At 46.3% G+C, this 10,921-nt stretch overlaps 1 protein-coding gene across 3 annotated transcripts in view; it reads left to right on the top strand.

Annotated features, from left to right (window-relative positions):
- The window catches only part of BAIAP2 (BAR/IMD domain containing adaptor protein 2), a 307,153-nt gene that overhangs the window by 290,789 nt on the left and 5,443 nt on the right, over positions 1-10,921 (top strand). Inside the window, exon 14 of one of the 3 annotated variants that reach the window (XM_068263778.1) lies at positions 952-995. The exons of the other annotated variants lie outside the window; for them this stretch is intronic. Coding sequence (XP_068119879.1) covers positions 952-979 — 28 coding nt within the window. The 3' untranslated portion in view covers positions 980-995. The remainder of the gene's footprint in view (positions 1-951; positions 996-10,921) is intronic. 3 annotated transcript variants of the gene reach the window in all.

A 10,921-nucleotide genomic window follows, 5' to 3' on the forward strand; every position in this document is an offset into this window, starting at 1 on the left:
AAGGGTCAACTAAATGGAAGAAAGGAAATTAAAAACACCTCACCTTCTACTGGCTTCTGAGTTCAGGGCTTACTGGACTTGCTATCGGGGGACTGAGGTGGCCCTCCAGGACAGGTTATCGGAGGACAGCATGGGTGCCATTGGCCTGGAGGGGGCTGGAGAAAGCACCATGGATGTATAATTTTCTTTTTTATTTGCTCATCTCATTAAAGTGTACTTGCAGCAAAAAAAAAAAAAAAAGTTTCCCTAGACCATCGGGAGGGGGGAGCCTCTGCATTACCTCATCTTTTCCCAAAGCTCTGTTTGTGTTTGGACCCCCAAAAAAGAGCTTGTCGGCAGCTTGCGCTGATACATAGAGGGCGCACTTCTCTTGCTTAGACTGGCTGAAGTTATGGGACCAGGTACCGGAGCAGGAGAAGGCTGAGGACGGCGGCGTGGGAGCAATACGTGTGCATGGGGCTGGAGGAAGCCCCAGGTGTGTATAAAACTTTTATTATTCGTCAGTTCTGGTTTCCTTTAACTCTTCCTGTACTGGAAACCATATGAGACTCATATCTGTGCTGCTAACGTTCTATTTCTTAGCTGTACTACACATACAATTCATTATATCATTATTTTCACTTCAGATTAGCTTTAAAGTAGTGTTTTTATTTCCCCCCTTGAGGACCTTATTGTACGGTTACACATATTGGCTTAGCAGAAGGTGGACATTATCCTGCAGTCTGTTAATATGACCGCGTCTGGCAGTATACGGAGGTGCATCGTGTCTCTTCCGTCTCTGTACAGAATGTTCTCTGCAGAATTCTCCAGACACAATAAACAGTGATTGTTGCTCTTCCAGGAACTGACATTACCCCGTGGGCAAACCTGTTCTCTCCTCAGTCTTCCAGTTGTACAACAGGCGGCAGCACGCACCTCCTTCTGCTAAACCCCCTTGTCTTTATGTTGCAGCTTGGAGGCTGGAGTGGCGCGGTTTTGAGAGGTCTCAGCGATTAGTAAGTTGTGTTACTTGTGTGTAAAGAAATATCTCCACCCCTCACCTGGTCTCTGTGCTCCACTATGAACCATTGCTCAGAAGTGATGCGTTGGATCGGGCTGACGGCCGCTCGTAGGCAAGAGGGGGTGCTAGCGATGAGGACTTTTACTGATGACATGAACTTATTTCATTATTATGTATTTATATAGTGCCAACATCTTTCACAGCTGCTGTACAGAGTACATAGTCATGTCACTGACTGTCCTTACTGGCTCACAATCTAATCTTACCACTATGTATGTATTGTAGTCTATGGCTAATTTAGGGGGAAGCGAAATACCTTATATGTATGTTTTGGGGATGTGGGAGGAAGCCGGTGTACCCAGAGGAAACCTAGACAGACACATACAAACTACTTGCAGATAGTGCCCTGACTGGCATTTAACTGGAGACCCAGCGCTGCAAGGCAAAGTAGTCCTATCCACTACACCAGTGTTTCTCAACATTTTATTGGTTTGTACCCCTTTTAAAACCCTGTACTCACCAAGTACCCCCTAGTATAGTCAAAATTATCACAAGTACCCCTTGCCAAATGGTAGCACATAATTGGTCCTAAACAATTTCCAAGCATTTACTATTGCTTTTAATTAACTTAAACACCAAATCAGTATTTTATCTAGATTTATCATTTTCTAAAACTCTAAATTTGTTATTCTTGGTTAAGTATATCAAGCCCGAGTACCCCCTGGAACCATCAGAAGTACCCCCTGGGGTACACGTACCACACGTTGAGAACCTAGGCACTACACCACTAGACACTGTCTTCAGCACTAAACCGAGTACATTAGACAGGCCACATCACTGTGAACAGGGGACCACAACAATCTGTTGTCCCAACAACAGTTAAGGCCCCTCCCCCCGAGTATCTTGGGGGCACACAGGGCATACAAGATCCATGCACATAGTAATGTGGCTGGCATTTGAGGCTACTAAGTGCAGGAGACTTGTTGCTTTTCTTGCATTGGACATCCACATAGGTGTGTGACAATGGCCCAGGCGACCCCTCCATTGTGGGGGGGGGGGGGGGGCTAAAGGGGCCTACTGCTGTGATTAGGTGCAGAGCATCATATATAACCTGCAGCCAATGGAGCAACCGGTCCCTCTCCACTATAGCAGTACCTGTACAGCCTATTTTTTTTGCTGCTCCTGATGCAAGTCGCGTGACATGCAGAGAATGAAGCCACATGGGCTGTATGGGTACAGTGCAGAAAGGAGTAAGAGGACCTGTCACTCCACTGTAAGTAGGTAATGGATGGTGCTTTGCTACATTGGGTGGGGGTGGTCTAGTGCAGAGTTATGCATGGGGGCCCAGCTGGCAGAGTTTTGTACTACAGCCTTGAAAAAGGGGGGCACTAGGGTTTTGCAGGGAGACTCTGCCCCCACAATTCCCCTTTTAAGGCTAATTGGCCCAAGCTTTGTATGGGTGCCCATATACTACTCAATTTTGTGGGTTAATTGACCTTTCAATCCAATCATTTTGAGTTGAAGGAGAGTCGGTACAGCAACATGGTCATCCGATAGATCTTCCGTTTGCTGAAATTGCTTGAAATGATTGATCTAGAATTCACCCATTCATGAAGTGACGTCACTCCATGGGAAGCTGGAAATTTGGGCGCCGTCCTAGGGGCCCATTGTGACTATCGGCAATGCGGGGAAATTTGGTCGCCCGCAGCATTGATTCCCGATATTTATTGGGTGCCCAGATTCCCCCTCCTTGCTAATAATTCCAATGGGTAAATTCACACTTTAACAAAAAAAGTAACATTAAATGGCAGCGGGGACTAATAAGGTTGGGTGTGAGGAAAGAAGGGTTAAGGTTATTTGTGGGGTTGTGAGAGGTGTGTAGGTGGAGATAGAGTGGAATTAAAAATTGGCATTTTATCTGGATGTCCAAACGATTAAAAGCACATCTGACAATGGCACAATCCACTGTGGGGAGAGAGGGAACACTGCCATTCCGCACCCACATGCTTGGAAGAACAAAGAGAAATCGAGAGCCTAATATGGTGTAATATTGTTAAGTTTGTTGTGGTTTAAAGCAAAATATTTGGATATACTCACAAACATGAGTTACCCATAGGCAACCACTTCAAGTGCAGGTGGGGAGTAGTAGAACCTGACCCCACTCAGGTTTTTAAGATGTCGCTCTCTGTAGATAGGAAACGGGGTAGCACCCCTCCACCGAGGGGGGAATCAAGATTTCAGCAAGGGCTCACACCCCCCTACACTTAAAACAGATGACATCGAACAATTACTCTTAACTAAAGATCTTCTTAAACCCATGTCCACTATTTACAGCGAACTTGTAAGTTTAAATAATACCAGACTCGACAAATGCTACCAGAAATGGGTAAGCGATATCCCTTCTTTAGATAGAGACGATTGGGATATTGTACTCGAAGATTTTCCCACATCGGTTATCTCAGCCTCTGATCAACTAATTCAAACTAAATTCTTGCACAGAATATATTTAACCCCAGAAAGATTACATAGAATCAGTGACAGCAACTCAGATAGATGCTGGAGGTGCAGCACAGAACTGGGCAATTTCATACACATATTTTGGGCATGCCCGCGAATTACTTCATTTTGGACAGATGTACATACAATAATAAGTACCCTACTGCAGATTTCCTTACCTTTTGACCCGGGTTTACTACTGTTAGGGAGGTTTGACGAGGATAGTATCCCCAAAACAAGCAAACACTAATTAAAATTCTTTGCTTTCAAGCGAGGAAAGAAATACTGAAACTTTGGAAAAAATCCTCAATACCAACCGTAGGCACCTGGGCTAAAGCCATCAATTTGACCCTTCCACTGTATAAGATAACAGAGGCGCCAATAGGATAAAAAACACTAAAAGAACTTAAAAACCCATCTTGGTAATAGAGGAGGCAGTGGTGGACTCACCCCCTCCAAGCAGAACACACGACTGTGGATTTTCAGTCAAAACAATTTTATTGGATACTCCAAATAAAGTGCAACGCGTTTCACGGGATACAAACCCGCTTCATCAGGCAATAACAGATAGGAGTAAACAGCATCTGCCAGTATCATCAACACTGAGCGCCTCGACAGAGGGAACACGGCATGTACACGGTGCGCCGGCCGTTTCGCAGCCACACACGAGGTACTTCATCAGGACCAGTAGGAGGTAGTGGGAGGGTTCAGTGTGAGAGTAGACTTAGATTTAACTATAGTAAAATATCAGTATTCATTACCAATATTTTACTATAGTTTTACTCTTTAATAGTAAAATATATGTTACTGTTGCTAATCGGGATTACCTGGTGCCCTAATTTCCAGGCTCCCTTTTTTGACGTACGTGGCTACATGTGTTGGTCTCACAAGGTACAGGTGCTCGTGGTGAGGCTGGGATACATGCTGGCCTTACAGGTGAGCGATCAACACTCTGCGATTGGGGATTTACATACACTTGGGGGGATTGCCCCATAGGGGCTGGTGCTAGGACGATTTCCAATAGATTGCATTCTGGAATCTATAGGAAATCTGTCTGTAGTTTTGGGGAGGCAATAGACCCTTCTCTTTAGTTAGTTTGCGCTCACCTCTGCTGTAGCTCTTCCCTGATATACGTTCCACGCAGTTCTTACCCACTGGGGATGGTCAAGGAGATGAACATATACAAGTTGACAAAGGGTTGTGCAAATTGGAGCAGCTTGAAAATGGACTGAATCACACAAAGGTGAAATGTGGTTGGTCCCTTTTCAATCTGCAAATGTGTATACAAAATTAGCACAATCTTCCGGCAACTTGTAATTATTTGAATTTAATAACCCTTCTTTAATACACAACCACCCTTAACATTATCTAAACTGAAGATATGGATTTTTCCTTTTAAAATAATACCAGTTGCCTGACTCTCCTGCTGATCCTGTGTCTCTAATACTTTCAGCCACAGCCCCTCAACAAGCATGCAGATCATGTGCTCTGACTGAAGTCAGACTGGATTAGCTGCATGCTTGTTTCAGGTGTGTGATTCAGCCACTACTGCAACCGCAGAGATCAGCAGGGCTGCCAGGCAACTGGTATTGTTTAAAAGGAAAAATCCATATCTCTCTCAGTTTAGGTTCCCTTTAACACCATGGCACCTATTTCCCATAACAGTCTTGCCCTCTCAAATTGCAGGTACGTATAAATCCGTGTGCTGTATTTGTCTGGTACACTTTATCAGTTTGGAGTTTGTACTCCTTGTGTTTTGCGTAGGCTTCCTCCTACATGCTCCAAAATATACTGATAAGCTAAGTGGTTCCGCTCATTATTGACCTATTTGACCTGAGACTGTAATGGTAGGGACATAAGACTATGATAGGATTACATGGATAATGACATGACTATGTACTCTGTAAAGTGCTTCAGAAGATGTCAGTGCTATATAAATACATAAGAATAATAATATGGTAGGACATCAAGCTATGACTATGGTAGCATTGGATTGTGAGCTCCTCTGAGGACAGTCAGTGACCTGACTATGTACTCTTTAAAGTGCTGCAGAAGATGCCACTGCTATATAAACACGTGGCAATAATAAAACCAATGCCACATAAAACCATTTAGCAGCATGATGCACAAAGAGGACACTAGAGTGAGCTCCTTACATCCTGTTATCTTTGTGTTTCATATACTGTAGATGTGGTCTAGATACACTATTGATCCGAAGAACATGGATTGATTTGCATCCTCCCGTTTTATGCCAGCGGATGGAAATGTGGCTTGGGATATGTAATAAAGGGGGGGAGGGGGGGTTATAAATTGTGGAGTATTGTTCTAGTAGAGCCAGATGACCAGCCCCCACCCACATCCAGCTCACACTCTCCTAACGGTGACCCTCACCTAATTCTTAATCCATCTGGGCTGCAAGTGTCATCCTAATCCCACCCTCCCCACCTCTGCTTGGCCAAGACGTCCCACTTTCTTCTTCCATCCCACCCCTGAGGTTCCCCGTGTCTTACCAGCACTTCCTGTGTCCCGCCCCCGCGGTTCTGTGCTCCTCGTCTGTCTCACATTGTCTTCATGTTGCTGCCTCTGGTGTCCTGTCCTATGTAAGTCAGTCCTGCTGTGTTATCACGCTGTATTCATGTCTCGGATGATGTATTTTCACACAGTGTTGTGTTTCACGATCTTGTGTCACAGTCCTATTTTTAGGTGCAGGACGAGACAGTGCAGTCTGCATTCTTGGTTGACGTTTGCATTGATAAAATCGAATGAACCTAAAAATGTGCCGCTTATAATAGCATGGTTACTAGTGATGGGAATTCCGTCTCTTCCTGGAGAATGGGCTCTTCTGAATCGGCTCCCAGTAAAGAGCCGGCTCTCACGGCTCTGAATCGGCTCTTCTTTAAATATCACTAGACACCACTCATAATCTGAGTAAAAGCCCCGCCCCCGTCTCCATGACAACTCCAGACAGCTTCTCTGAATCGGGCAATCCCTCCTGCTACTGCTCTGCTCCGCCCCATACACTCCTACAAGCTGCAAGAGGAGGACTACATCTCCCAGCATGCCTCAGCGCCCTTTATTACACAGCAAATCAGAGCTGTGTGGGGCGGCTGAGGCATCGTCTCTTTCAAAACTGAGAACCGGCTCTTGTCGTTCACAGCAAAGAGCCGGCTCTTAGAGGCGGCTCGTTCGCGAACGACCCATCACTAATGGTTACCCCCTTCAGCTCTCCCTTTTGTTATGGGTTTCAATAAAAGATGAAAGAAAAAAAAATCCCAAGCTGTAATGCTGATCTTATAATAAGGCCTGAATTAGACACCTGGGGTAGACAGACTTCGCTTAACCATTTACACGCCGAAGTGGAGATGGATAATGAGATGCAAATACTTCCAGGTTGACCCCATTCCAAACTGCATACAATTTGCATGCAAAACTGAATTATTAGCATTTCTTTGCCCATCTGGACACACAACCTTTTTTTAAGAGTCGATCCACACTTCTCCCGTTCCAGATCGGATCCGTGTCAAACGGATCAATTTTCCTGAAAAACTGTTTTGTTTGACGTGGATCTGATCTTTATGGTAGGGCATGTTCCGGTCTGCGCGTGCGTCAATCGCGTCGGTATTTACGCGTTGCTGCTCACCGCCACCGATTGTTCTGCCGTTGGTCTTGCCACTCGTTCCCTTCCACACAAGTGTGGCTCTCCATAGGCTGCTTCAGGCCAATTCTGCCTAGCAACAGGGAGAATTTTCATAGAAAATCTGAACCAGTGAGAATTCTCTCTGTTGGGGCTGGTGCACACCGAGCGGCTTTTTCAGCGTTTCTGCAGCCGCTTGCGGCTGCCGATCCGCTTGGTCAGTGTATCTCAATGGGGTGGTGCACACCAGAGCGGGAGGCATTTTGCAGAAACGAATCCTCTCGGGGTGAGGCATTTTTTGGATTGCGGGTGCGTTTCTGCCTCGATGTGAAGTCTAGGAAAAACACAAACCGCTCTGAAAAACGCCAGTTCAGAGCGGTTTTGCCGGCGTTTTTTGTTACAGTAGCTGTTCAGTAACAGCTTTACTGTAACAATATCTGAAATCTACTACACCAAAACCGCTACACAAAACCACAAAACGCTAGCTGAAACGCTGCAGAAAAAGAAGAAAAAGCATTTCAAAATCTGCTAGCATTTTGCGGATCTGCTAGCGGGTTTTGGTGTGCACCAGGCCTTACTAAGGATTCCCATTGGTCTATTGCAGCCCCATGGAGAATTCCCCATGCTTCTGTCAGCCTCCGTGCTCTTCAGAATGGACCGAGCGGCGGTGATGGACAGCGGGACGCATGAGTATGAAATCATGACGATTGGATGTGGCCGAAATGGGGTGATGCGGCGACTAGCCCAGTGAGAACGGGCAATGTCCGTTCTCATAGGCTTGCATTGGACACGTTTTCCCGTCAAATCCGGACTCCCCGCGACTTTTTATTTCCGTGCCACGTGGATCCGTGTGCGATCCGGGTTTCTGCATGAGTGGGAGCGGGTCCTGTTTTCAACATAGAATCTTCTTCTTGCTGTATTTCTGCAGAGCTGTAAAAATGTATCCCACAAGAGTGAACTGACCACTGACCACAGACTGCACTGAAAGTGCTAAAGTCATAGGTAGAATCTTAACACCCCCCCCCCCCCCCAAAAAAAAAAAATGCAGCATTTTGTTTAAGCCGGTCAACCATCTAATTGGTAGTGACACTAAAGCATACTCACCTTGCGACCCAGGAAAATGGATCCCAGCGACATCCCACAACGATGTTTGATCTATCTTCCTGGTGGCAGGTATAGGTGACGTCACACAACCGATGCAAGCGAGAGTTCAAGCGATTGCGATACTTTGCATGAGAGTTGTCAGGGATATTAAGCTACTTACTCACCACCCGACACGTCCAGAGTCATTCCCGTGACGACGGTTTAAAGTGATGCCTCTTCCTGCTTGCGACGTCACACGACGGGGACGAACGGAAAGTAAGTGACCGCGGTACTTTACATGGAGTCATTGCGGATCTTAATGATCTGATGTGTTTGTTGCTTAATGATGCGTGATCGCCGCCAGGGGTACTGTCATTTAACATGCTTATGTTAACCGATAATGCCCAACGTCTGGTAACATCACCACAAGTATTGCCGGGTGTGTATCTGATGTGACGGTCAATGTTGCCGCGCGTCTCTAAGCATAATTTGTGTAATTGCGCGCAAAACTGCAAAAAAGATGCTCTAAAAAATAAAGCCTTAAGGGCCCTTCCACACGGAAACTCACAATCGCTGTGCGCTTCAGTTGTAATTTTCACTGGCTTTGAGCTTGTGTTTCGCCATGATTACAGGAGAGATTGGAGGATGCAATCACGATTCCTGACATAAAAACAAGTCTTGAAGATTTCCAAATGGAAATCACACAGCGAATTGTGTAAAGCTCGATCTGCTATGTGATTTGCATGCATTCACATTTTATTTAAACCACACCTGAACTAAGAGGGGTATGGAGGCTGACATGTTTATTTCTCTGTAAACAATGCACATTGCCTGGCTGCTCTGCTGATCCTCTGCCTCTAATACTTTAAGCCAGGGGTCCCCAAACATTTTGGGTCGAGGGCCGGGTCAACATACTTCAGACTGCTGGGGGGCGGAGTATACATAAAATGATGTCTTTGCGGGCCAGACTGTGAAGTATACCCAGGTGACAACCTGCAGTCCGATTGGACAGCAGTGTCACCTGATGTGTAATTTGATTGGAAACCAGCAAATTACTGCTTTCTGGCTTCCATATGGATGGGTGGTTCCAGCACTGCTATTCTATATGTGGACCACCAATATTTAAAGATGTAGCTGACCGCATCTATAAGTAATACATTTTGTGTGTGTGGGGCCGGTAAAAAAAAGCTTCAGGGGGCTGCATTCGGCCCGCGGGCCTTAGTTTGAGAACCACTGCTTTAAGCCATATTATAGTGCAAAGCAAAGGGGGGATAGACAGGAAGGAAAGGGCAGCCAGAGAAAATGGTAGAGGTGGAGGAGCAGAAATGTAGGAAGCAGCGTACAGCATAGAAAAGTGAAAAAGCAGGGGAGAGGCAGAAAGGCGCAGGACAGTCCTATGTCCAGCAAAATAAAGTACTGACTTAGTACCTTAAAAACAAATCTTCATAATAAAACAGCCAGGACATTGCAGCTGAGAGGTATCTCTCCAGTGTGCAGAGACTTTCTACCATCTACCCCCAAAGCACCACTTCAGTAGCTTCTTCCAGCACAGCATGCCAGAGTGCTATCTGCAGCAATACTGACCCAGATCTCATTCCTGCAACACAGCATGCCAGAGTGCTATCTGCAGCAATACTGACCCAGATCTCATTCCTGCAACGTGCTCACCTCCTCCATCAGGCTGACACAAGCATGTGATGTTCTCCAGAGGAGTTAGCACACAGGAGGGACTGGGAACAGAGTACAGGGCAGGGGTGAGCAGCCTCACTGTGCTTACAAGTGGATTGTATGCCCTGCTCTCCCCCTTGTTAAGCTTTGTGTGTAATTTGAGTACCTTCTTTCATTGTATCTGTCCCGGGCTGTGGATGGCAGGAGGAGGGCATTCTGAGTGCCTGGACTTCCTGCTACTTGTGGCTGGTGAGCTTACTGCCTCTCCTCAGGAGAACATCAGAGGCTTGTGTCAGTCTGATGGAGGACAGGATCAGATCCCCAGCCACACTCATCCTGGAATCCCCTGCATAAAGAGTAGTAGAGAGGGGGAGGATCCTGGCTAGAGAGAGGGACAAAGTTTGATCTGAAGTTGGCTGGTTACAGATGGCATGAATGCAGGGATGAGAGGCAGACAGCGCAGCCTATCAGGCACATTTTAAAATATTGTCCCTCCCTCACTCCTCTATGATTGGCTGGCCAAAGCAGCTCCAGCACTGGCTAATGGGAAGCTGCTGCTGTTATTGGCCAGTCTTCTTCTGCTTGCTTCTCCGTGACAGTATCTTGTCACGGAGAAATCCGAGGACCCTGCAGAGCATGCGGGGCCTCCTTCAGACGCGAGGCCTGGGGCGATTGCCCCACTTGCCCCCCCCAAAGGCCGGCTCTGCACACAACCACTGCATCACGAGCCTCTCACTGAGTCTCTCCATGATCTGATGTAACCCAGTTGAGGTTGGCCTCCAGGTTTCCTGGATCTCCCCACTGTCCTGTGATATATTTCATGACTTTACATTCTGTTGGTCTTGTGCTTTTCATGGTGTATTTTGTCTTTGAGTCTATTTTGCATATATTGTATTGTTTTGTCATCTTTTCAAAATCCCCTGATTACTTTAAGAAGCCTGACTTTGATTGGCTGACACAAGGGGGGAGGAGACACCTCTGCACAGACTGTCATTCAGTGGGGAGGCGTGGTCTCAGTAGAAAACCCCCAGTTCACCTCC

This window comes from Hyperolius riggenbachi, chromosome 12 (genome assembly GCF_040937935.1).
Source record: "Hyperolius riggenbachi isolate aHypRig1 chromosome 12, aHypRig1.pri, whole genome shotgun sequence".
In the NCBI taxonomy this organism is placed as follows: domain Eukaryota; kingdom Metazoa; phylum Chordata; class Amphibia; order Anura; family Hyperoliidae; genus Hyperolius; species Hyperolius riggenbachi.